Source organism: Cebus imitator, unplaced genomic scaffold (assembly GCF_001604975.1).
Source record: "Cebus imitator isolate Cc_AM_T3 unplaced genomic scaffold, Cebus_imitator-1.0 Scaffold439, whole genome shotgun sequence".
In the NCBI taxonomy this organism is placed as follows: domain Eukaryota; kingdom Metazoa; phylum Chordata; class Mammalia; order Primates; family Cebidae; genus Cebus; species Cebus imitator.
Window position 1 is genome coordinate 896142 of NW_016107754.1, and position 24095 is coordinate 920236.

The window sequence follows — 24095 nt, forward strand, 5'->3', positions numbered from 1 at the left end:
TCGTTTACAGGTTACTAAAGGGGAACCTTTCGGAAACTGAATATGACTTTGAATGTAATGTACTATATAAACATTCTTGGTCTCATCTCGTATTAATAGTGTCGAGGCTTTTTGTTTTTGCTTTTTTCTTTTAATTTCAAAATAATTATAGATTCATAGGAAGTTTTAAAAACAGTGCAGAGAGGTCCTGTGTACTCATCACCCAGTTTCCTCCAGTGCAGAATTATGCATAATTATGGTACAATATCAAAACCAGAAAATTGAATTTGGTAAAATGTGTGTGTATAGTTCTATGTCATTTTATCATACATGGAGGTTTGTATAGCCACTACTGAAATCAGGATGCAGAATTCTCATTACCGTAAGTATCTCCCTTATGCTACCTTTTTCTAGTCCCATCCACCCAGCCCTTCCACAGTCACCTCTCACTCTTGGCGTCCACTAATCTGTTCTCCATCTCTATCTTTGTCTTTTCAGGAATGCTGTAGAAATGGAATCATATGAATGTGTCGTTTGACAATTGCTTTATTAATTCAGCCTCACTTCAGGTCTATTTAAGTGTGTCAGTAGCAGGTTCCTTTTTATGGCTGATGAGCAATACTATTGTTTTTTCAGATGTTTCAATAATGTTTGCCATTTTCGATATTTATCTTTGATTTGCTTTGGTTTATTTTATTGTTGCTTTTATTTTTATGAAAAAGTGTTTTCTGACTATTATTTAGAATGGCAAAAGCTATAAAATTCTAGAGTTCTGAAAACTGTAAGTAAGTGGCTAGTGACATGTGAACTGTGTTGTCCTCCTTATTCCAGCTGAGTTGAATTATTTCCCCTACTCCACCTTCAGGCTGTAGGAGATGTCTCTCCCTGGGTTTGCCATGCAGCCTCTACTGGAAGCATCTATGAAGCTTCCTGGTAGAGGTGGGGGTTGCCTTAGTTGTAAGTCATCAACTTGTAGGTCGATTTAAGGATGTCCAAAAGTGGATTCCCTTCCAGGATCTTTAAATGTAGCTTGGATTTCAAGGCAGGATTTACCCATGTGTTTGAAATTCCCTTGCTGTGAGTGCTGCACATCTGCTCTTCTGAATTCCTGCTATTTTGTGCCTTACTTGGGGACATAGGGTCCTTATGTACCATAAGACATAATGTTTGCACACTTGTATTATCTTATGCTGTAGACTAGGGAGTTCTTGAGGGCAAAGACTGTACCTTGTATATGTCCGTATCACCTATAATTAAATGCAGTGCTTTCAAATTAAGAACTAGTTAGTCAATATTTATTAAACAGAATTTCCTATATGTAGGGATTTTTGTATGCTTGTTTAAAGGATTTTGTAGAAAAAAGGGAAACTCGTGAGGTCAGTGAATGCTAACGGAGATGATGTGGACGTCAGAGAAGGGTCTGCACATAGTCAATGTAGTGGGGGGGTCTGAAGAGGGAAGGGTAGGCCCAGAAGACAAATGAGGCTACCTTACAACTTTCTTGGCAGCCAGTCATATTAGAACACAGAAATCTCCTTATTACATAAGCATTCAAATGTTTATCAAAGTGGGATTTGCCCTGTATCTCTTTCCTCAGAATATCACTTGGCCTTCTTGAAATGTTTATACAAGCAATTAATGTCATTCTGAAACTGAAGCATTTGGCCTCTCCATTACCTCTTTCTACTTCATGAGTGCCTCAGACACAGCATGAAATTTTGGAAAACAACCAAGATTCTTCAATTAGCGAGGATCATATGCATAACTATCTGTACTTTTTGTATCACGATAAGGAACCTGAAGAGAGTGAGAACAGGAATTCCTCTTTCTGTAGTTTGTATGCTTTCTAGATGTTACAGCCTTGCATTACAAGTAACGCTACATCATCTGCCAAGACAGCCCCAAGTGGTGGGTCATTGTGTCATTGCCTGTGAATTACTGGTGCTGTGGAGAGAAAGTCACAGGCACATGCTTACTTTGTGCCTTAGATAATCTGGTGGTCACTATTGGAAAAACAGATTCAACTTTTATGAGGTTCTTCATTCTAGAGCAAAGGTCTCCAAGCCCACTGTGATGTGTCTCTTTCCTCCTTAGAATTACAATTACTGGAATATTATAAATTTTTCTCTTCTCTCTTCATCTTCCATCAGAGTATATGTAAGTTCCTTAAGGGTATCAACACTTCCTAAATTTAGACCACCTGTAGTACTTACAAAGTTGACACTTGGTACATCTAGGCAGAGTTGGAATATGAAATTGCCTTGTGATATTAGGGAGAAAGTAATTTTTTTTTTTTTTTTTTGAGACGGAGTTTCGCTCTTGTTACCCAGGCTGGAGTGCAATGGCGCGATCTCGGCTCACCGCAACCTCCGCCTCCTGGGTTCAGGCAATTCTCCTGCCTCAGCCTCCTGAGTAGCTGGGATTACAGGCACGTGCCACCATGCCCAGCTAATTTTTTGTATTTTTAGTAGAGACGGGGTTTCACCATGTTGACCAGGATGGTCTCGATCTCTTGACCTTGTGATCCACCCGCCTCTGCCTCCCAAAGTGCTGGGATTACAGGCGTGAGCCACCGCGCCCGGCCAGAAAGTAATATTTTTAAAACATGCTAAAACTGTTTTCAAAACATTCCCAGATACAGAATACTTGCATGGCCCAGTATGAAAAAAAGCTAAAGAGGAAAATACAATCCGTTATCTACGATTCAAATACGAGAGGAATACGCAATGAAATCTCTCTGGGGCAATGTGAAGGAAAAAGAAAAATCTCTGAGGATGAGCTGAAGAATCTTCGTATAAAACTGGCACTATTGTTGCAGAAACTTCAACTGGTGAGTGATAAAATTGTATGTGAGCAGCAGAAATAGACTCTGTGGAACGAGAACTCAGCTAACTTCCTCTCCTAACATTGTCATTCACTTACTGACCTGGACAAGTCACTTAAGCCAGCCCTTACTTTCCCTGTAAGGATTTTGAAATCATAAATAACTGTGAAGGCGTATATTAGAACATTTAGAAACTCTGTTCTCTCATATTTTAAACACTTCAGAATCTTTGGTGGTATTGGTATAGCATGATCACCCTTCATGTCCATTTAATAGGGACACTAAGTAGGTATTTTTCTTCAGTTTTTTCAGACAGTGAAATATTTTACTTTACTTTTATTTTAATACAGAATTAAAAATAAATCCTCTTAGAGGACAGGTTGGGAGAAGTCAGGAAACATTGTGTAAGTATGGATTACTGTCAGTTTTGTTTGTGTATTTTAATGAATAAAGAATTGAGCTCTGTAATAGATTGAACTAATAAGGAAGAGCCCATCTTCTATAGCACATGGAAATGCTGCACAAAGTACAACAAAACTGAAAATATATGTAGTCAAGGATGAAAGTCTTCCTGTGGTGTCTAGAAATAAATTGAGAAATCCAAGCCAGAACAGTGAGCCTTGGGAGCACATGGCATTTTGTCCTCAAATATAGGCCCTGTGTGCTGGAACAGGAGACAGAGCCTTCCTGGGTCACGCAACGTGAGGGGACAGGAACTGAGACCCTGATGGAGGATTGGCTAGAGGATTGCCTTGCCCTTGGGGAGAGACAAGGAAACTTACCAGACTTACATCTGTATGATATGTGAAGAACATGGACCTTGAAGCCAGACTGCCTGGGTTTCAGTCCTGGTTGTGAACATTTAAATGTGGGAGTCCATTCCCACTTCAAAAAAATAAATCTTTCAATTTATCTGAAAGTATCTTATATTAAGTACAAAACAAAATGCATAAAAGCATTTTTTTTTGCTTAATTTAAATATATTACAAAAAGAGAAGTCCCTCTCCCCTTTGATGGTCTAGGCAACAGTTAAAATGTTATTAAAATTTCAAATTTTTATATAAAGGTAATTGTATTTGTGCTTCTATCAGCCGTTCTACTTCAGCCAATTTGTCTAGTTTATTTGTTGCTATGAGAGTGGAATCTCTGTGGAGCTTCTTTTGGTTCTTGTGGCCAAGAAGGATGCCAAATGTTTTCATGTGTTAAAGTTCTGCTACGGAGCCTGGCACATGGTAGTGTTTCACTGACAATTATTGTTTCACTAACAAGAAAACTAGATAAAGACCAAAGAAAATTTGTATCAATAGAAATTGAATATTACTTCCTGACTATTAAACAAGTTTATGAAATAATTGGCTTTCATAATAGCAAATCCATTTTGGCTAAGAAAAACTGAAAGAATAGTCATTTACTACTCCTTCTCTTCAAACCTCTAGGTTCTTAGAGAGTAGCCAGAGTAACTGTACTAATTTAATTTGCTGTATTCACAAAGTTTGGTAGACAGGTGAAGGGCTTCAGTCAGCAGAGTATGAAACTCTTTTGCCTAGTCTCAGTGAAGAGGTACTCAAAAGGCTCCTATCCAAATGTATTACTCTTATCCTCCCTCATGAAATTTCTATGGAGGACGGAAATAACATAGCATGGAAATAATGTAGCATCCTGGAAGACGCATGGAAATAATATAACATCCTAGAAGAAGTTTAGCCCACCAGGCAGAGGATAATCGCCACAAGATCAGATTATGTCTAACAGGATGAGAAGTGCTTATGTCAGGGTCACAGGGCATTCTTCAGGGTCATCGAATATTTGGAAGTCAAGGTAAGTACCATCGTTGTAATCCATCTGCAGGAACAGTGTCCGTCCCAGTCACAAAGCTGGAACTCACTACAAATTCCGCCTCGTGAGAGCAAGTCTCGGGTAGAGGGAGTAAAGCTGAAGCACATTTTATGAAGCCAGAGAAGAGATGCAGAGGCGAGGGTAATGGTGCTAGATACTTAGTGCTGGGATTGTTTCTGAAAGGTCCTTCCTAAAAATCCTCTTATCAGCTTAGTTGGAGAGTTAGTTGATCCCATAGTTGGGCCCAAGGAATGAGATTTAGATCAGTCAGCAAAGAGGGAACGTTCAAGGGGACCCCAAAAAGTTTGTGGAAAGTGAGATTAAAAGCTAAAAGTAAAAATGTAAACTTTATTTCTCAACATAATCTCCATCAAGGTCAAGATACTTATGTAAAGAATGACACCAGCCTTTTAGATCTGTCTTGGGAATTAAGCCATGTCAATGCAGTCTTTTTTACATTATTAAGGAAAACTGGATGCCCTTTACAGATTTTTTTTTTAAGATTTTTAAAAAGAAGTCAGAAGGAGTCAGATCAGGACTGTCAAGTGTATGCCTAACGATTTCCCATCAAAAATCTCACAAAATTGCCCTCCTTTGATGAGAGGAATAAGCAGGAACATATGTCCTGGTGGAAGAGGACTTTCTGATGAAGTTTTCCCAGGTGTTTTTCTGTGAAAACTTTGGCTAACTTTCTTAAAACACCATTATAATAAGCTGCTATTATTGTTCTTTGGCCCTCAAGAAAGTCAACAAGCAAAATACCCTGAGTATAAAACTGTTGTCATGACCTTTGCTCTTGACCGATCCACTGATGCTTTGACTGGACCGCTTCCACTTCTCGGTAGCCATTGCTTTGTTCTCAGGGTCATACTTGCAAAGCCATGTTTCATCTCCTGCTGCAGTTTTTTGAAGAAATACTTCAGGATCATGATCCCACTTGTTTCAAATTTCCATTGAAAGCTTTGCTTTTGTCTGCAGCTGATCTAGTTGCAATGGTTTTGGCACCCATTGAGTGGAAAATTTGCTCAAATTTAATTTTTCAGTCAGATTTGTGTTAGCTGAACCACTTGAGATATTTGTGGAGTTGGCACTTGTTTCTGCCATTAATTATCCATCCTCTCCAGTTAGAGCATGAACAAGGTTAACTCTTCCCTTGTAAAGTGATGTGGGCAGTCTGACACTGCCAGCTTCATCTTCAACGTCATCTCATCCGATCTGAAACAAGTTATCCATTTGTAAACTGCTGATTTCTCTCTTTTTAAAAAATTATTTGCCATAGTCCTATAGGCCCCTCAGTCTAATCTCATTCTTCTCTGTTACAGGCTCTTTTGGGGGCATTGTCCCCATAAACTTTTCATGAAGCGTGTATGATTTTGACATTCTTCCACCCAAGCTTCACCATAAATTTTATGTCTGTTCTTGCTTTAATTTCAGCAGAATTCATGTTACTCTGATAGGGGCTCCTTTCAAACTGTTATCTTATTTTTTTAGTGCATCAAATTAGATCCTGGTCAAATATGTGATAACAAATTATTTTTGTTCAAAAAATTTTGAAATCCATGCCCACATAGTTTTTTCATAATATGCATTTTCCATGAACTTTTTAGAGACCTCCTCCTACATCTAACTGTTCCATGGATCAAGAAGCCCAGGAAAGGAGACCATGAAATTACCTCAGTAGGGAGCTGAGTAAAAGAAAGAAGGGGAGGATAAAGAGAAGGGAACAGACCAGGGTAGTAAGCCAAGAGCTGAGGGAAAAGATGCTGCAATGGAAACAGAAGAAACAGAAAAGACAGAATTTGCCTGCTTGTCTGTTTTTGTGTACAAGACTAAAGATTCATAAATTTTAAAAATAGGAGATGACAACCTATAACAGAGAAGGATGAGATTAGACTGAGGGGCCTTTAGGAATATAGCAAGTCGTTTTTTAAAAAGAGAAAAAATAGTTGTACTAGCTTCCACTAAAGAATAAAAATATGAACCAAGTTTCTAACCACTCATTAGCATAAAATGACATTAAATGAGAAAACATTTTGAAAGGTTAAAAGCATGATTCAAATATAAGGTGGCTTTTGTTGCAGCATGAGTCATAGCGGAGACTGTTAGGAGGCTGCCCAAATTACAGGAGGAAGCTCTGCAGCTTCTTTCCCTGGTGTGACTGTGGCTTCTCTTTTCCAGGGTGGTCCAGAAGGTGACCTGGAGCAGATTGACACCTATTTAGAAGCTTTGCTTAAAGAAGATAATCTCCTCTTCCAGAACAATTAAAATAAAGTGACCATAGATACAAGACATAGGTTCTTCTTAGAAAAAAAAAATGAAAATACTCCTGAAAATTAAGAGTCAGAGAAGGTATTCCCTTTTAAAAAATGCTAGTAAGAAAATTGGAAGATTCTTTAAAAATTTTTCCTTTTTGTTTTTGTTACTGTGATTGTTCTGTTTAACAATAAGAATTAAGAAATAATTGTTTTTTTTTAATGAGAAAATTGTATACTCTAGAAATAGAGACCAATTTACAGTTGATTATATTCCCTAATCCTGTTATCTAAGTCTTCCTTTTCTTTCAGAAATACTAATCATCTCTAGAGTTCTCTAATTTTCATGTGAGCTACTAAATGAAAATGTCACTTAAGGTTAAGTTTTGTTATTCCTTAAAAAGATTATTATTGTAATTTTGTTATTCCTTAAAAAATTTAAAAGCAGATGTTTTCAAAATCAATATGCAAAGGACTACAGAATTACCTCCTCTTGAAGATGTTGAAAAAGAAAGACATTATGCCCTTTCTCCACTATAGCCAACACTCAGTAAAGCAGAAAATATAAATCCCCCTAAAACTTTGAGATATGGTTTATATGATAATTTTATTAGTCATAAAGAATAAATCTCTTAAGCATAATATATATACATATTACACATATGTAAAAACTGTTTTACATTTACAGATACATAAAGAAGTATGTTTTTACACTCTTGATAAGTGTTTATTTTTTTGTTTAGAAATGTCTGAAACTTTAGACAAAAACAATAAAACATTTAATATTCATTGGTGAAATTGTATAATTTTAATTTACGTATATACATACAGCAAAAGCCTGGAACATGGGAAATGGCATATGGTAAACTCTTTATCCCATTTTTGTCTTTGGCCACTTAAGTACTCTTCTCAAGAGGCATGCTTTTACCAGTTACTTGTAAATTCATCCCCAAACAATCAATATCTGTAAAACCATATATATCATGTTATAGCTGTAGATATGGATGTAATAGCATCCAAAAGATGCTGTTGCTTTTCTCCACTCAATATACCTTCAAGATCATTACATATTAAGACCAGTACATGCAATAATATATATGTATTGAGAGATAATGAGATAACCTCTCATTATCTTCAACTGCTCCTTATTATTTCATTCTGTGGAAACACTAAATCTGTTTAACCATTTCCTTATCTATGCATATTTGTTGTTCTTTTGGGTTTACATGTGCACAATGGTGAATTTCCTTAAAATTTGCTCATTTCACACATATTCAATTACTTCTGTCAAATGTCTCAGCAAACGAATTGCTAGATCAAAGAGTATATACATTTTATTATGACTAGATATTGCCTAATAGCACTTTGAAAAAATTGTATTAATCTACACTGCTACAGCAGTGTATGAGTCCCTTCACCTACCTGATGGATTACCAGACTTTCTTATCTTGCTCATCAAACAGGTGAAAAGTGGTATATCCTTATAGTTTTCACATACATTTCTTGTATTTTGAGTGTGATTGAGCATCTTTTCATATGTTTAAAAGTCATTCAGATTTTTTAATTTGGACTTTGTCAATTTTTCTCCTTGGTGGTGGGTGTTTTTCTTACTGATTTGTAAGAACTATCTCCATATTAGGGATATTATCTTTTTTATATGATATGTATTATAGATATTTTCTAACAAAACTTTCTATTTTTGTTTTTATAGTGTTTTGAATCATCTGGGATTTAAAAAAAAGATTTTGATTTAATTTCCTTTTGTTTATGGCTTCTATGGTCATATTTAGAGAGGACTTTTAATGCCAAGATTATTAAACAATTTTGCTTTGTTTTCTTATAGTGATTTATATGGTTAAACCTATGATTTATCGGGAATTTATTTTGGAGTGGCAGTAAGTTAGAAATCCTTTGTATGTATGTATGTGTGTGTATGCATGTCCACATAGCCATAGCTTTTCCCCAGAATTATTAATTGATAATCAGTTATTTCCCTTCTGCCTTACCATACCACCTTTACTGCATATTAAATTCTTACTTGTAATTGAGCCTAGTTATATAAAAAAATATCTTTTTTTAATTGAGTGCTTCATCTTTTCTCATGCCAGATTCATGTTGTTTTTGTAGCCCCACTTAATAATTTTATTTTTCAAAATTTTCGTGTGTACTTTTTTATGCTTGATCTCAGAATTGCATTTTATAGCCACCACTATTCCTCAAATTCTATTTATTTTTTTTAGGTGAGGGTTTGTGGTGATAATACAGATTAACATAGAGAGAACTGACATGTTTTTTAATATTGTCTTTCTACCCAAGACCAAGATATGCCTTTGTATATTCCTAAGTCTTCATTGGAACCCTATAGTACCATCTTAAAATTTTCTTCAAATACATCTTGCACATTCCTAGTTATATTTATTGCAGTTAGATTAATTATTTAGCGTAAATAAATGAAGGCTTTTTTTTTCATAAATGAAGGCTTTTTCCTATTATCTTATGACTGGCTAATATTTTATACAGCAAGACTCTTGATTTTGGGACTTCAATATTATATTCAATATAAGAATTCTCATTTTAAAAATAATTTTAAAGTTTTTTTCTATATCAGCAAAAGATCATTATGCAGATTTTCTTTAAAGTCTAATTTATAGCCGTGCGCGGTGGCTCAAGCCTGTAATCCCAGCACTTTGGGAGGCTGAGGAGGGTGGATCACGAGGTCAAGAGATCGAGACCATCCTAGTCAACATAGTGAAACCCCGTCTCTACTAAAACTACAAAAAATTAGCTGGGCATGGTGGCGCGTGCCTGTAATCCCAGCGACTCAGGAGGCTGAGGCAGGAGAATTGCCTGAACCCAGGAGGCGGAGGTTGCGGTGAGCCGAGATCGCGCCATTGCACCCCAGCCCGGGTAACATGAGTGAAACTCTGTCTCAAAAAAAAAAAAAAAAAAAAAAAGTCTAATTTATATTAAGAAACAGTTTCCGGATCTCAGGTCCTTATATTCTTGATCCATCCAAAGTTTTCCCTCCACAAAGGATTTTTTTGGCCTCCTTGAAAACTATTATTACCTTCCTCTGCCATCATCAGTATCCATTTTTTCTTTAATATAAAAACCGGTGATTAGTAAATGTTAATGAGGATAAGAAGTTAGCACATCTGAGCATCTATGGCAGACATTTAGAAAGAGTCTTAAAGGAGACTTCCCCAAAGAATGCTTTTGGAAAATTCTAGCAGGATATTTCTCATATTCCTAGCTGAATAATCCTGAGGCTGAGCCCTCACTGTCTCCCCTTGTCTCCCCTTTGTCCTTTTTACTCTCCAAAAAAGAGTATATTTCACTCTAATGGTTTCAAGTAATTCTTTCAAATGGATAAGTTTCACATTTCTATGACCTTATTTTCACCTTTTTTTTAGATGGAGTCTCACTCTGTCGCCCAGGCTGGAATGCAGTGGCACAATCTCAGCTCGCTTGCAACCTCCACCTCCACGGTTCAAATGATTCTCCTGCCTCAGTCTTCTGAGTTGCTGGGATTACAGATGTGCACCCAGCTAATTTTTGTATTTTCAGTAGAAATGGAATTTCACCTGGTTGCCCAAGCTGGTATTGAACTCCTGACCTCAAGTGATTCACCCACCTCAGCCTCCCAAAGTGCTGGGATTACAAGCATGAGCCACCGTGCCTGGCCCTATTATTTAAATCTAATTATGACATCAGATTGTCCCATCGAGAGTCTATATTGATATGTTTGAAACAAAATTAACCATATTCACCATAACCACCACCACTTCTTGTCAAGGCAGTTCATTTAGGCCCCAATGGCTCCTTCTTAGGAATCAAGGATTTTATAATAAACAGGTAACCAGGATTAAAGAATAGGGACAAAGAGAGAGACCAGATGTATGAGCCGGGCCAAAATGGAAATAGAGTAAAAACTGAGTGGGGTTAGAAAAGGAGAACTATAATTTAGGAGTAACAGAATTATATTATTTCTGCCTGAGGCTTTCTGGTTCCAAGTACGGTTGGTAGCAAAATGGGTTGAGGACCGCACAAAGCATTCATTTCCACTACTGGACCTTGGCTACAGTTCTTAGGTACATTCACCCTCTTCTTAAGTTCATTGGCAAATGGAGCTTGGTTAGGACAAGATTAGCCAGATTAGAAAACTGGAGTGAGATAAAGCTGGCAGGCCCAGGGCATGTGTAGATACTTGAGAGACCAAAAAAAAAAGGTAAGAACAGAGAGTGGGGGAGAAAAAGGAAGAACAATGCCAGAAACACAGCCCAATATGTTCCTTTATCTTCAGATGACACTTTACTGACTACTGCATCTACAGTTTTTCTTACTAATTATTTGATTTTTCTCTCTTACACATAGACTTATTTTTAACAATTCTCAGAATGTATAATTTTTTCATGTAAAAATGTTATCTAAATTTATCTTCACAGTACCTTTTATTATTATTTTACAGTTGGGAAAACAGACTTGAGAACAGAAGTAATGTTTCAATGTAGTTAATAAGCGGTACAACAAAGCATAGAATTTAGGCTTCCTGATTGCAACTCAAAGTTCCTGCCATTAGATCCACTGTACCCCTCAATAATGTAGGCAAAATTTATGGCTAACAATACAACAAGGGTTACCCTCTTTAAAATATTGCCTCTTCCCTTCACAAAAAAACTGTGTTTCTGTATGTTAGTAAGAACAATACCATTAGTTAGTGTCCACTGACCTTGGTTTTAAAACTGTGCAGATGAGTTAATCTCACTGGCTTTCTGTTCTTATTTAGCCTGCTGCTGTAAGAGGTTTAGAGTAGCTTTCTGAGAGCATATGTAAGCCTTCAGTTTTAGTGAAAAGGGACTAAATCCAGAGGAAACTTACATGAAAACAACCTGAGGAAAAGCTGTAGACTGTGAGTCAAGATGGGGAATGGTCAGTCTATAACTGGCGATCAGATAGCAGTTCCTACACAGGAGACCCATGTGTGGTACAGAACATTTATGACGGAATATCCATCTGGCCTGCAAACACTACATGAATTTAAGACGCTTTTGGGTCTGCAAGGTCTGAATCAGAAGGCCAATAAACATATTGATCAAGTTTATAACACCTTTGACACAAACAAGGTAAGACCTTTTACTTTTCATTTCATTTGAAAATCCTATGGTCCTGCACTCTTTCCTTTTTTTTTACCCTATAAAATAGCCTTAAGTAAAATATGTGCATCCCACTGAACAGAGAGGTCTTCAGATAACCCAGAGCTTGTGGGTAAGTGAGTCATTAAACACATTTAGTACTGACGGCATGAAAATAATTGGGAACTAGCCTCTCCCACCCTAGGAAGTGTTCTGCATGTAGGGAGTTATTTTAAAACCAAATTAAATCTCCGCATGGAATTCTAATGCTATCATTTAAATAAATCTAATAAGTACAGATTGATTTACAAAGACTGTTTTCGAATTATTTAATGCATTGGTGACATTTTATAGAAAGGCAAATTACAGGACTCGGCTTTTAAAAATGTGATTGCATCTAGGTTAGCAGATAAAATCAATACAAATTAGCCAACATGTTGTCTGAACTGAAATCAAAAGTTAAACTGCTTCATATTACTTTTTTCCCCCCATATTTGACCAAGTTAGTTGGGGGAAAACGAAAACTGAAATTCAGACAAATTTTTGTTTCTAAAGATTGTTACTCAACTATTTTCTTGAATTTACTCATTCCTGAGGAGCTGTAGTGCATTTAATTTCATTTCTTGAAAAAATGCAAAGAGAAGAGAAAAGAAGATATTGAATTGAAAAAAGAAAGAAAGAAAAGCAACAACCTGAAATATCAGGCTCAGGTTTGGCCTGCTTTTACTTGTTTATTTTGGTTATTTTACCTGTATATTTGTGTATTTCAAAATGTGTAGATGCTGATCAAAATAAAAGGAAACAGAGAAAATACTAATAGAAAAGAGATGACTTCAGAAGGCCATCCAACTGTTAAAGAGAAAGAAGGGATGGTAAATTGAGTAAAATTAAAATAAAAAAACAAGTTGTCCGATAGGGTGTATAGAATTTAGCACAATACTTTAAACCAAGAAGCCAGTGACTTAAAAGGAGGTAACAGGCAGGAACTTGGGAAAATTAAACCGGTGCAAAATTAACAGCTATTTTAATCCTTGTCGCAATGTCAGGAACAGATTTCTTTAGGACATTATGGTCTTTTGCGCTTGGTATCAAACATGAGTTAAGCACTGCCTGTTTAGCATGACAATGTTCTCCTCCTCGTAAATTTTACTTAGTGTCAATGCAAGCAGAAGGCAATCTTCAAGGGGCTGACAAATCAGTGGGGAAATGTGGCAGATTCTGCTTTTGTTGCTAATCCTGAAATGTGTTCCAGAGACTCTAGGAGTGTTGCCATGTTGTCTTTATTTGCCTCTGCCTGCAGATGTGTCTCTCAGCTCTCAATCTCACTTCTTTCTTCCTTTCTGTCATTCTCTGTGTTCCATTCTTTGTATGGCTGCTATAAGCAGCCCAGTATCAGGATAAAAGTCGGTTGCTCTAGACAGCAGTTTCTTTGGCTCTGAGTACTCATGAGAGGTTAGAAAATGAGCTCTCAGTGAGTTTTACAGTTATTCTCTAAAGGTGTTGTCATATCCCAGGCCAGCAGTTTGGTTGCTAGCCCAGTGTTTATGAACGCATTGTACATGTCAGCAGTTCACGTGCAAGAATGGGAACATGCAGAAAGGAGTGGGTGGAAGCAAGGATCTGCTGTCAGATGAAGCCCACTGTCAAGGAACCAGGGCCAATGTCCACACAGGTGTGTGTGCCCTTGATTATGAGAGCCCTCTCAGTGTCCGCCACAGGAATAATGGTATATATTTATGGGGTACAGTGCTATGGTATGATATACAGTTGGCCCTTGAACAACACAGGTTTGAACTGTGAGGGTCCTCTTCAGATTTTCTTCTTTCTCTACCATCCTTCAGACAGGATGACCAACCCCTCCTCTTCCTCCTCCTCAGCCTACTCAAACGTGAGGATGATGAAGATGAAGACCTTTGTGATGATCCACTTCTACTTAAAGAATAGTAAATATGGCCAGGCACGGTGGCTCACGCCTGTAATTCTAACACTTTGGGAGGCTGAGGCAGGAGGCTCATGAGGTCAGGAGTTCAAGACCAGCCTGACCAACATGGTGAAACCCTGTCTCTACTAAAAATACAAAAATTAGCTTGGCGTGGTAGTGCACACCTGTAATCCCAGTTACTCAGGAGGCTAAGGCAGGAGAATCGCTTGAACCAGGGAGGTGGAGGTTGCAGTGAGCTGATATTGTGCTGCCGCACTCCAGCCTCGGCAACAGAGAGACGCTCCATCTCCTCAAAAAAAAAAAATAATAATAAAAAAGAATAGTAAATATATTTTCTCTTTTTTATTATTTTCTTCATAACATTTTATTTTCTCTAGTTTTATTGTAAGAATGCATTATACAGTACACATAAAAACTATGTGTTAATTAATTGTTTCTGTTATTGGTAAGCTTCCAAGCAATAGCAGCCTATTAGTAGTTAATACATTGTGAAATGATTAACTCAAGCTAATTAAAATATCCATCAACTCATATACTTACCATTTCTTTGTGGTGAGAACATTTAAAACATACTCTCTTAGTGATTTTGAAATACACACTATTATTAACTACTAATGGCTAGTATCATTTAATACCCAGTCTAAGGACAAATTTTCCTCATTGTTTCAAGCATACATTTTTTTTTTCTACATCCTTGGTTTGAGCTAGGATCCAAACAAGGTCCTCATGTTCCAACTGTGGTTCTGACTCTCAAGTCTTCATTTCTTTTTTTTCTGTAATAGCTCTCTAATCATGTCTTTCCCCTTCCATGCCAATCATTTGTTAGGGAAAGAGAGTCATTGGTTCTATGGAATATCCCACATTCTAAATTTATCTGATTGTTATCCTGTGTCATCTAACTTGCTTCTGATTCTTTGTATTACTTATAAATTGGTATTTAGCTGTAGAAACAAATAGATTCTGATTTATTTGTTTGGCAAGAATACTTCATAGGCACATAATTATTGGTTGTCTCATTTTACTGAATTGTGTGCTAGGTTCAGGCAGTGTCAGGCTGATTACAATGAGGCAATTACTAACTCTACGTGAAACAAGGAAGTCAATAATTTTAGTATACCACGGTTATGCAGAGAGCAAAATGTACCATAGGCTGGGCATGGTGGCTCACACCTGTAATCCCAACACTCTTGAAAAGTTAAGAAGGCAAGCAGATGGTTTGAGTGCAGGAGTTCGAGGCCAGCATGGGCAACATAGCAAAACCTTGTCTCTAAAAAAATACCTAAAAAAAGAAAATTAGCTGGACACAGTGGCTTACACGTATAGTCCCAGATACTCAGGAGGCTGAGGTGGGAGGATTGCTTGAGTCCGGAGGGACTGAGGCTGCAGTGAGCAGTGATTGCACTACTGCACTCTAGCCTGGGTTATAGAGTGAGACCCTGTTTCAAAAAACAAATTACCACAATCATTAAGGTGAAACTCTGACTTTTATATAACTATAATTAAGGGAATCTGGTGGGAGAACAATACTGTGTTGGTGAATGCTTCATTAGCTCAGAGGGTTCAAGGGCAGGTAACTCTGTTGACGTGCTTATTTCTGTGGCGTAAATACTCGCACTGTGGTCAGTTTTCAAGCTAACAACTATTTAATACTTGGCTTATACAATTTCTGAATTTAACAATCAGCTCACACTGGCAGATGAAATACGCTCCAGCACAGCATTGCATTGGGTTATATGAGGGTCATAAAATTAGATACTTCTCTTTTAATATAACAGGAAGCCAGTGTCTAAAATTAATACATCAAGATAAAAGAATAAGCATCTTAATTACAAATGTAAGTAAAGACTAGGAAAATCCCCACTAGTTCAATGTTTTTAATTATAAGCCTTTTAGTTGTATTTAATTTAAAATATGTGTATGTTCTATGTACATGCTTAAAAACTTAAAAATTTAAAAACTTTAAAAATTTAAAGATAACACAGAAGACAGCAAATCTTTGTAGGTGAGGTCAGTGATGGAAACTGCTCCTCTCAAAATTAAGGTCTGTCTCTGGGAAAGCCTTGGCAACAAAAGTTCCTTAGTTTCTACAACTGGGAATCGTCCATTCCATTATGGAAATCCTACTGACTTGAAAGCTGATGTCCTAGACTGGCCCAAACTTGGTAATGAGTAACCTTGTCAACACATAAAGTCTCCATGATGAGTACAAAATGAAAGTATGTGGCTCTTGTGGTCAGTGCTAAACCTAAACCAGGTGAGATGTTGGGACTTGAAGTTAGGTGGGCTCCAAAGACTGGTCACAGCTAACACCACTGCCAAGGCAAAATCTGGTGACAGCCTGGTGAGCTTTTGAGGGCCAGGTGTGGGCCAGCACAGGTATAACAGAAACTGTAGATTTTTGTCGAGGGCCATTGGTTCCTGAAAGGCAGTGAAAGTGGGCAGGGGCTGCACTATTCTCACCTAAGCATCCACAGGCTTCACCTGGAGATTAATGCAAAACACCCAGTTCTCAGGAAATTGCTCGCTGTTCCGGGAATGCACCTGCACTCCGGCTCTGCTCCTAGGGAGCACACGGAGTGGAACTTCCTTCGGCTTTGCTGACATCTGTGAGGAGGCTGAGGATGAAGGAGCACCTAGCCCTGCCACGCATCCTGGGCTCTGCACTTCAGGTGTGCCCCTTTCTTTCTCATCTTCAGTTTAGTCCTCTCGGTCTTTCTGTTTTTAAGTGCAAGTGGTGAGTCCATCCTTGTGAAACAACGGTACAGAAATAGGAAAAATAAGAGGATCATTGGCTCCTTCAAATCCCACACTTCTCCGGAACGGGCACCTATTATAGCATAATGGCATATAGGAGATAGCAAACAAATGTTTACTGAGTGATAAAATAATAGGGAGATGTTGTGCTGAACCCCTATCAACCTTCATAAGGAAGGCATTGGGTTTAAGAGGCCAAACAAGATGCCCAAAGCCAGGAAATGAGACATGGGGTTTCACTAGGGGCTTATATACAGCAGAGAGAGAATCTGGTGGCAGGGTCTGGACAACATGACCGCACGGCCCAGTGGTAGCAGGCTGGGCAGGAAAACTGCAATTGCTTACCGACAGTATGCAGTTGCTATTGTGTTTCAGTTAAGACCCTCCCCTTAATGACCTCCACCTGGCAACCTTCATTTAAACTAAAACTCAGGGCCTCAATCCCCTGCGACCCATGTTCCACAGGACAGGATGGGGGCTCAGATATTCTTCGTAGACAAGAAACAAATCTAGTTGGCTACTCCCGGATTCCCTGTCTCAGAGCACATCAAGGTACATCTGCCAGACAGGGTCATCCTCAGGTTTCTCTGAAATTATTCCTACCAGGTGTGTTTATCCTGCAGGAAACAACTTGAGTAGCCTCACTTTTACATATGCACTTCTTTCCTTTCTGTTCCTCTCTTTCCCTCCTTTTTTCCCCCATGTCTCCCCCGAGGGAGAGGCCACTATATCTTCCAAATTGTAACTTTATGCCAAATTGGAGTAATGATCTCAAGAAGAAGTTGAAAATCTATTTATTTTCTTTACACGTTTATTTTTTATTTGGATTCCTTATTTTGTCCACAGTCTTTATATGCTTATTTTAAGTTTGGTTTATCATATTTATTTATTTAATTTAAAAAAATTTGTCCGTAAGTTATTGGGGTGCAGGTGGAGTGATCTGGTTGAGATTGGAGACTATTATTCTAAGTGAAATAACTCAGGAATGGAAAACCAAACATTGTATGTTCTCCGGATATGTGGGAGCCAAGCTATGAGGACACAAAGGCATACGAATAATACAATGGACTTTGGGGACTGGGTGGGGAGATTAGGAGGGGCGAGGGATAAAAGACTAAAATGTATTTCTTATTTGCCTATCTGGTAAGAATTTTAGCTTACACAGGCATTCAATAAATGTTACTTTAGTTTTTTACTAGATTTATATTTTGAGTCCTCCTTTACAAAGGAGGGCTCTTCCTCCATTCTCCAGGGTTGCTTGTAAATCCCAAGTGTGTAGCTAAACCTCAAGGTGTTGGGGGAGAATCTGTCTACACCAGTATTTGTGGAGATAGTCCCCTTCCTTATCTCCAGATTCATGCAGACGGCTATTGTTTCTGCACAGCTAAGCCTCCTAAGCCAGATTCTTTCTCAGCTACTTTATACTCCAAGGCCTCTTAGTCTGGCCCAGGCTTATCTGGCCAAATATACCTATGGCCTTTTCTCCCAGTCTATGTGAGGTGCAGGGGAACTTGGTATATCTGTACCCAGGGAGTAAATCACAGGTGCTTCTGCTCTTACATCTGCCAAACATGGTGTTTCTGTCGCCTGTCATCCATCCATTCTTGGCCCTCCCAAATTGGGGTGCCCCTCCCTGTCAATATCTGGCAATGCTCTCTTCCTTCCCTTATTCCACACCTTCCCAGCCTATGAAATCTTTATGTAGTTCAGGAGTAGAGTGGAGAAACTAGAAAAACTGTCTCTAATTATACATTTCTCTAAATCTTTTGTTTATGGCATAAAGTTTATGCTCTGAATCCTAAATAGCTTCAACCACGGAAACTTGAGAGCTAAGAATGAATTCTTGATTCCTGCTTTTCTGCTACAGTGACTCATCTCTTAGGCAATGAATGTCTTTATGAATGTAGGGACAGCTGGATGACAGCAGGGATTAACCCGGAGCAAACTCACCTCCTTAACATTCTGTATTATTATCTCACTGCACTTGCAAATATTTACTGAGCACCTGGAGGCATGGAGGAGTGAGGGATGCCACAAAGGTAGATAAGAACTGGCCTGTGTCCTAAATTGACTTTACAGTCTAGTGGGGAAGGTAGGCACATCCTCAAAAAACATAAAGAAGTAAATAAAGAATCAAAGCTTGAGCGAGGGGAAAACATTGTACTAACACTCTGGTTTCAAGGTTCTGAATGGATCCATGGTGTTAAGGGCTGCTTTTAAACCTGGTAGTGGTCAAGGGTCCCTAGGGGAATTCTTCAATCCCATCCCAGCAGGGAAAATAAGAATAGAAAAATTACATTCAAGTATTAGGGTTGTGCAGGGATAGGGGTGTGTGAGTACGTACAAAACATGATTTTGCTGTTCCTTCAAAGAATTTATAACCTAGTTGAGGAATAACTATGTCAAGATTATGTAACCAAAGAATAAAACAAGATGGCATCAGCAGGACTGACTGGGTGATCCAAGGTTCATTTACTGGGGTCAGAAGATGCAGCAGGGGTTGAGCGACGGACTTAGTTAGGAAAGGCTTTCTGGAGAAGTTGAGTCATTTGGGGATCTCGAAAGAAGTGAAGAACTTTGATTATTACTAATAAAGGCTAACACTCAACATTTCTGTGCCAGTCACTCTATTATGCATTTTATGTTTATCATCTCATAGAATGCTTACAACAATATTACAGAGTAGATACTATTTTTCTCATCCCCATTTACACATGAGGAACTTGAGGCACAGAGGAGTTAAGTAACTTGCCAGAAACTACACATCAGGATTGGAATGCTGGCTGCACCCTTGAATTGGTGTGTTATTCTACCTTCAACAAAGGAGTTGAGAATGGCAATGAAGAAAACAGCTCTAATTAGAGCAGGAGGGAAGAGGGAGAAGGGTGTGTGGGGCTTAGCTGAGGCAGAGGGTTATGGCTGGAGCATAACTGGCCAGAGGCACTAGGTGTCTCAACTAGATCTTTTGCTCCATATGGGTAACCCGACAGTAGTCGGCACTACACCTACATCCTAGCTGAGAAGTGAGGAACTCAGAACACCGAGATGCCTGGAGAGTCCCAGAGCAGGAAGTCAGCCTTTATGATGCCTCTAGCTTCTGGTCCAAGTTCTTGTTGCTGTAACAGGTGTGAAGGTAAGTAAATAGCCCTCAGGGCTACACCTAGGCATCTGGGTTTTATCCAAATACAGTGTCATTATCAACCCTTAAACTAGGCCAAAACTCCTCTAAGAATACTGACTTGTCAGATGCAGGATCGTAGGAATGACCCCATTTCCAAAGGGCAAAACTGAACTAATAGAAGGCTGATTTTTGGTGGCAGGGATTGGAATGGAATGGAGGAGGGTAACAGGGATCTAAAAGACTTCTCAAAAGTCTTTGCTTTTTTGGGGTCTCCAGAAATCTTAGAGAGGGAGGTAAAATGGTTTCTCTAAGTGTATGGGTTTAGAGCTCAAACCACAAATGGGGTGCCAGTTTAAGCTAGAACAGTTGTCAGCAGTGGGTTCGTGTAAATTCCAGGATAAAACAAAACACCCAGAAAATCCTCAGGTTGTTATTTTCAGTTAGCAGCTTCAGACAAACCCTGGGCATCAGGACTGAGGGGATGATGAGTGAATTATTAGAAACGGGGCAGGGGTTTACCTGGACAGGAAAAGGAATGAGAAGTAGCAGGCAGTGGGAATTGAATAATGATTATTACAGTGGATGTGATGATTGTTTACCTACAAATGTGTTCATAAACCACATCTTAGCTTTAATGTAGCAGAAGTCCTTGCTGTGTGTGTGTGTGTGTGTGTGTGTGTGTGTGTGTGTGTGTGTGTGTGTAATGAGCCCCTTAGGGAATCTCTTTATAATATAAATCACAGCCCAACAACAAGATGGTGGAGGCAGCACCTTGGGAAGAATCAGAATACCTGGGCTCCTGTTCCCATTCTGACCCTTACTTGGGGTATGTAACCTTGGACAAGACCATTAACCTGTCTGTGTCTCAAATCATTAATTTCCAAAACTGGGACAAGACCTATGCTGCCTGCATTATCATTGAGCTCATATGAAATAATCCAGGTGAAAGATCTTTGAAAAAATGTGCAATCCAGTCCACAAATGAACGGAATGTTTACCTGTAAAATGCAGATAACTCTGACCTCAGCCGCCACAGGTTTGATAACAGTGCAGATTAATAGTATTTCTTATCAAGCTTGTGTTTCCAAACGAAAGGTGTTTCTATAAGTGTAGGAGTTGCTTTCCTGCCATTTCTTAATTTTTCTTAATGCTTTGAACATTTATTCATGCTGTTTTGGGCAACATTTGCCCCTTGCAATGCCTGTCAATCATGGAATGAAATTCATTAAGTGAGAATCATCTTAGTATTTTGACTGTCATCTTACTGTAAGCCAGGACTCATGCGTGGGAGCCCCAGCTCTACTTGAAATTCAGAAGTGACCTTTGGTTATCTGCTCCCTAGCCTCTTTGTGTAAAAGCCCATAAAAGTTGGAGCAGGAAACATGCTTTTTTAACTTGTGTCATAATCGCTGCTGTTCATTAACCCCTGGCTACCCTGCAGCCTGTCACGCTGTACTGGGTTTTCTGGCCTACAAAGTGACCACAATTAACTGTTGATATTCATAAGACATATTTACTGGAAACAAATGACCTTATATTACATTGTAAATCATTAAGTTGCAGTCTGTTAAGGATTAAGACCAAGAGTTCAGAGCTTCTAGAATGGAAGCTCTCAGGAAGCATTTGTTGCTGATAATAAAGTACCTCATATTTGTTTGGCACTTCATAATTTACAAAGAATTTTCATATATACTATCAATTACAACATTTTGGCTAAGCTTTTCACAGACTTTTACCTGTTAAAGACATCAACTTTAACTGCTGACCCACTGAAGACAGATTCTTGTAAGAGGAGGCCCATACTGCCTACCCGAGGAAGCTCCTTGCAAAAGGCTGCAGTGACCATAGTCCTAGATCTGCAGTAATTAGCTACAGTATCCAGAACTGGTCAAACTTGGACAATTGTCTTGCCTTCCCCAAATCCACATGAGATGACTTCTGATTCACAGTGGACCCGCTAAGCTGGCTGCATTCTGGGGGCAGAGGGTTAGGGATTTCTGATATCCAGAAAACCTATTAATAATCAGGAGCTCATTTGGTAAAGATTATGAGAAGTCCTTTGTTTTAGAACCCTCAAATTATTACAGTCACTGTGAAGTCAAGAACTGTAACAGTGTCTGATCCAGAGCTGCATAAAGATCACATTGTAGAACCAAGTACCAAGCCAGCAGTGTATTTCTGATCTCACAGAGGCAGCCTCTCATCAGGATGTTCCAGCAATTCCATGTTTCACAGAGACTATTTCCTGTTAATATTAGTATCTGTGGGTGAAATGGGCTAGGTCATAAATCCTGTACAAAACATTTCCCTTACGGATTTTTAAAATTTACAAAAGATATTAATATATATTTAACATGACTGGACCTTATATTGCCTATTTTTAAGGATCCTAAAATGTAAATTAAACACCACTGACAATTATTGATCAGTTGTGTCATGTGCTTATGCTAGCCATCTAGGTTTCCTTACTTCTGACCATCTGAGTAACCATTTTCAGACAGACATTTCAATTCATGTGTTGCTACCAACTCACCACAGCTGGTAAAATGTCACTGAAAAGTGTCATATGTTAAAGCATGCAAATGTCTTCAGGTTACAGGGCTGTGAAAATTCATGAATGTTTCACAGACAGTGATGCTCTGAAAAATAACTGAAAGTTAATGCTGTGTGGGGAATCCATTTTGATCTGAGTCTATAATTTGGTGAATTTAGTTGGAACTGGATTGTTTTCCTAAATTAGAGGGTACATAGGACAAATGGAGTTTCTCTCTAGTTGCTGTGATAACAATTTCTCTTTCTGTGGTCTTATTCTTACTAGGACTCTGGATGCTATAGTCCTTGGTCAACACTCTGTAGGGCCTTGTTAGGACCCTTTGGTTAACACTGTAGCCCTCAAGTGTGCAAAGCACAATGCCTGGTCTTGTAGGTATAGCAAGTATTACATCAACACCAGTAAGTATAATTATCATCTTGATAGGTTTAATTATGATTGCTGTTGTTACTAGTTCAGTCTGTTTCCCATCTAAAAATGAAAGACTATTTCTAGAACTAAAATTCTAAGATTTGAAGCAATGAAATGAAGCTAAGTTCCCTCAATGACATTACCCAATTTATAAATTCATAGCTCTATTATTGGGACAAAACCCCAAAGCAGATGTCTCTGAAATAGTAAGATAACATTTTAGTACCTATTTCTGGAGTTACTCAAGCAAACAGAGAGGGAGCAATGGTGGGACCATTTGGGCATATCAGAGGGAATCTGCAGTGAGATTTACCCAGGGATTGCACAGGGTGGGGAGAATGGAGGAATTAGTCAGGCCTGTAATGCAGGCACGAGGCCTCCTGGATGGCAGGTGGCTGGGGGGGATGCTGAGTCAAAGCAAAGTCAGACTGCACAGCAAAAGCCAGCTGTGGATTCCTAGTGAAGAGTGTGGGTGTAGATTAACAAGATCAGTTGAGGTGGACACGGATCAACACATCAGGCTTTGGAAAGGGCAGCTGGAAACATTTTCTGGGGACACTGGAGGCTGAGGGAGACTATCGTCTGTGGAGTGCTGGAGGTTAAACTTATGGGTGGGGGGCAGAGGGCTAAGGGTTCCAAAATGGACAGAAGAAATGTTCATGAAATACACCAGTAAACAGAAAAGGAGAAAAAGAGGATGAGCCAGATGGCACTGAAGGCTAGGTGTGAAAGGGCCCTAGAAGTTGTGGCCCCAAGAGCTGTCTGGGCTCAAAGTCTCCATGAGGCTGAGCAGATGATTGTACCCAGGCCAGACTTCACTTGAGCAAGTATGAAGAGAGCATAGGGTCCTTCATCTCCAAGCACCTCTGAATTTCCTTACTTTATACAATCCTCTCTACTACCAAAGAGCTCTCACACAGGAATACAGAATAGCACACTGCACTGAATGCGTCTCATCTACTAAAGTCTGTGATGCCTCTCCTAGAAAGAGAATCCAATTGTAATGAGTTCTGAGGTTAACGGTGAGTGGTACAAAACATCAAGGCCTTAGATGACTGGGTTTAAATCCTGCATTCACCTGACCTCGTTTTTGTTACTTTAATTCATTTAAGTTCTCTGAAAATCAGTTTTATTCTCTGTAAAATAACAATAATAAGGTCACCTGCAAAATTGCTGTTAGAAATAACACATTGAAAATCTTTTTATCATATCATTGCAAGCTCTTTCATATAAATATGTCCATGATGATTTCCAGTGACAGAAAGGCCATTTTAAAACTATCACAGCCAAGTT

At 38.7% G+C, this 24095-nt stretch overlaps 2 protein-coding genes across 4 annotated transcripts in view; both read left to right on the forward strand.

Annotated features, from left to right (window-relative positions):
• MORC1 (MORC family CW-type zinc finger 1) overlaps positions 1-7689 on the forward strand; it is a 167884-nt gene extending 160195 nt beyond the window's left edge. Inside the window, exons 27-28 of one of the 2 annotated variants that reach the window (XM_037732013.1) lie at positions 2615-2809; positions 6818-7689. In XM_037732013.1, the coding sequence (XP_037587941.1) occupies positions 2615-2809; positions 6818-6904 (282 nt within the window). In that variant the 3' untranslated portion in view covers positions 6905-7689. The remainder of the gene's footprint in view (positions 1-2614; positions 2810-6817) is intronic. The other variant, XM_037732014.1, reaches the window with a different exon arrangement.
• A 3986-nt stretch (positions 7690-11675) lies between these two features.
• Positions 11676-24095, forward strand: part of GUCA1C (guanylate cyclase activator 1C) — a 37384-nt gene continuing 24964 nt past the window's right edge. The window contains exon 1 of one of the 2 annotated variants that reach the window (XM_037732024.1): positions 11676-12014. In XM_037732024.1, coding sequence (XP_037587952.1) covers positions 11811-12014 — 204 coding nt within the window. In that variant the 5' untranslated portion in view covers positions 11676-11810. The remainder of the gene's footprint in view (positions 12015-24095) is intronic. The other variant, XM_017510403.2, reaches the window with a different exon arrangement.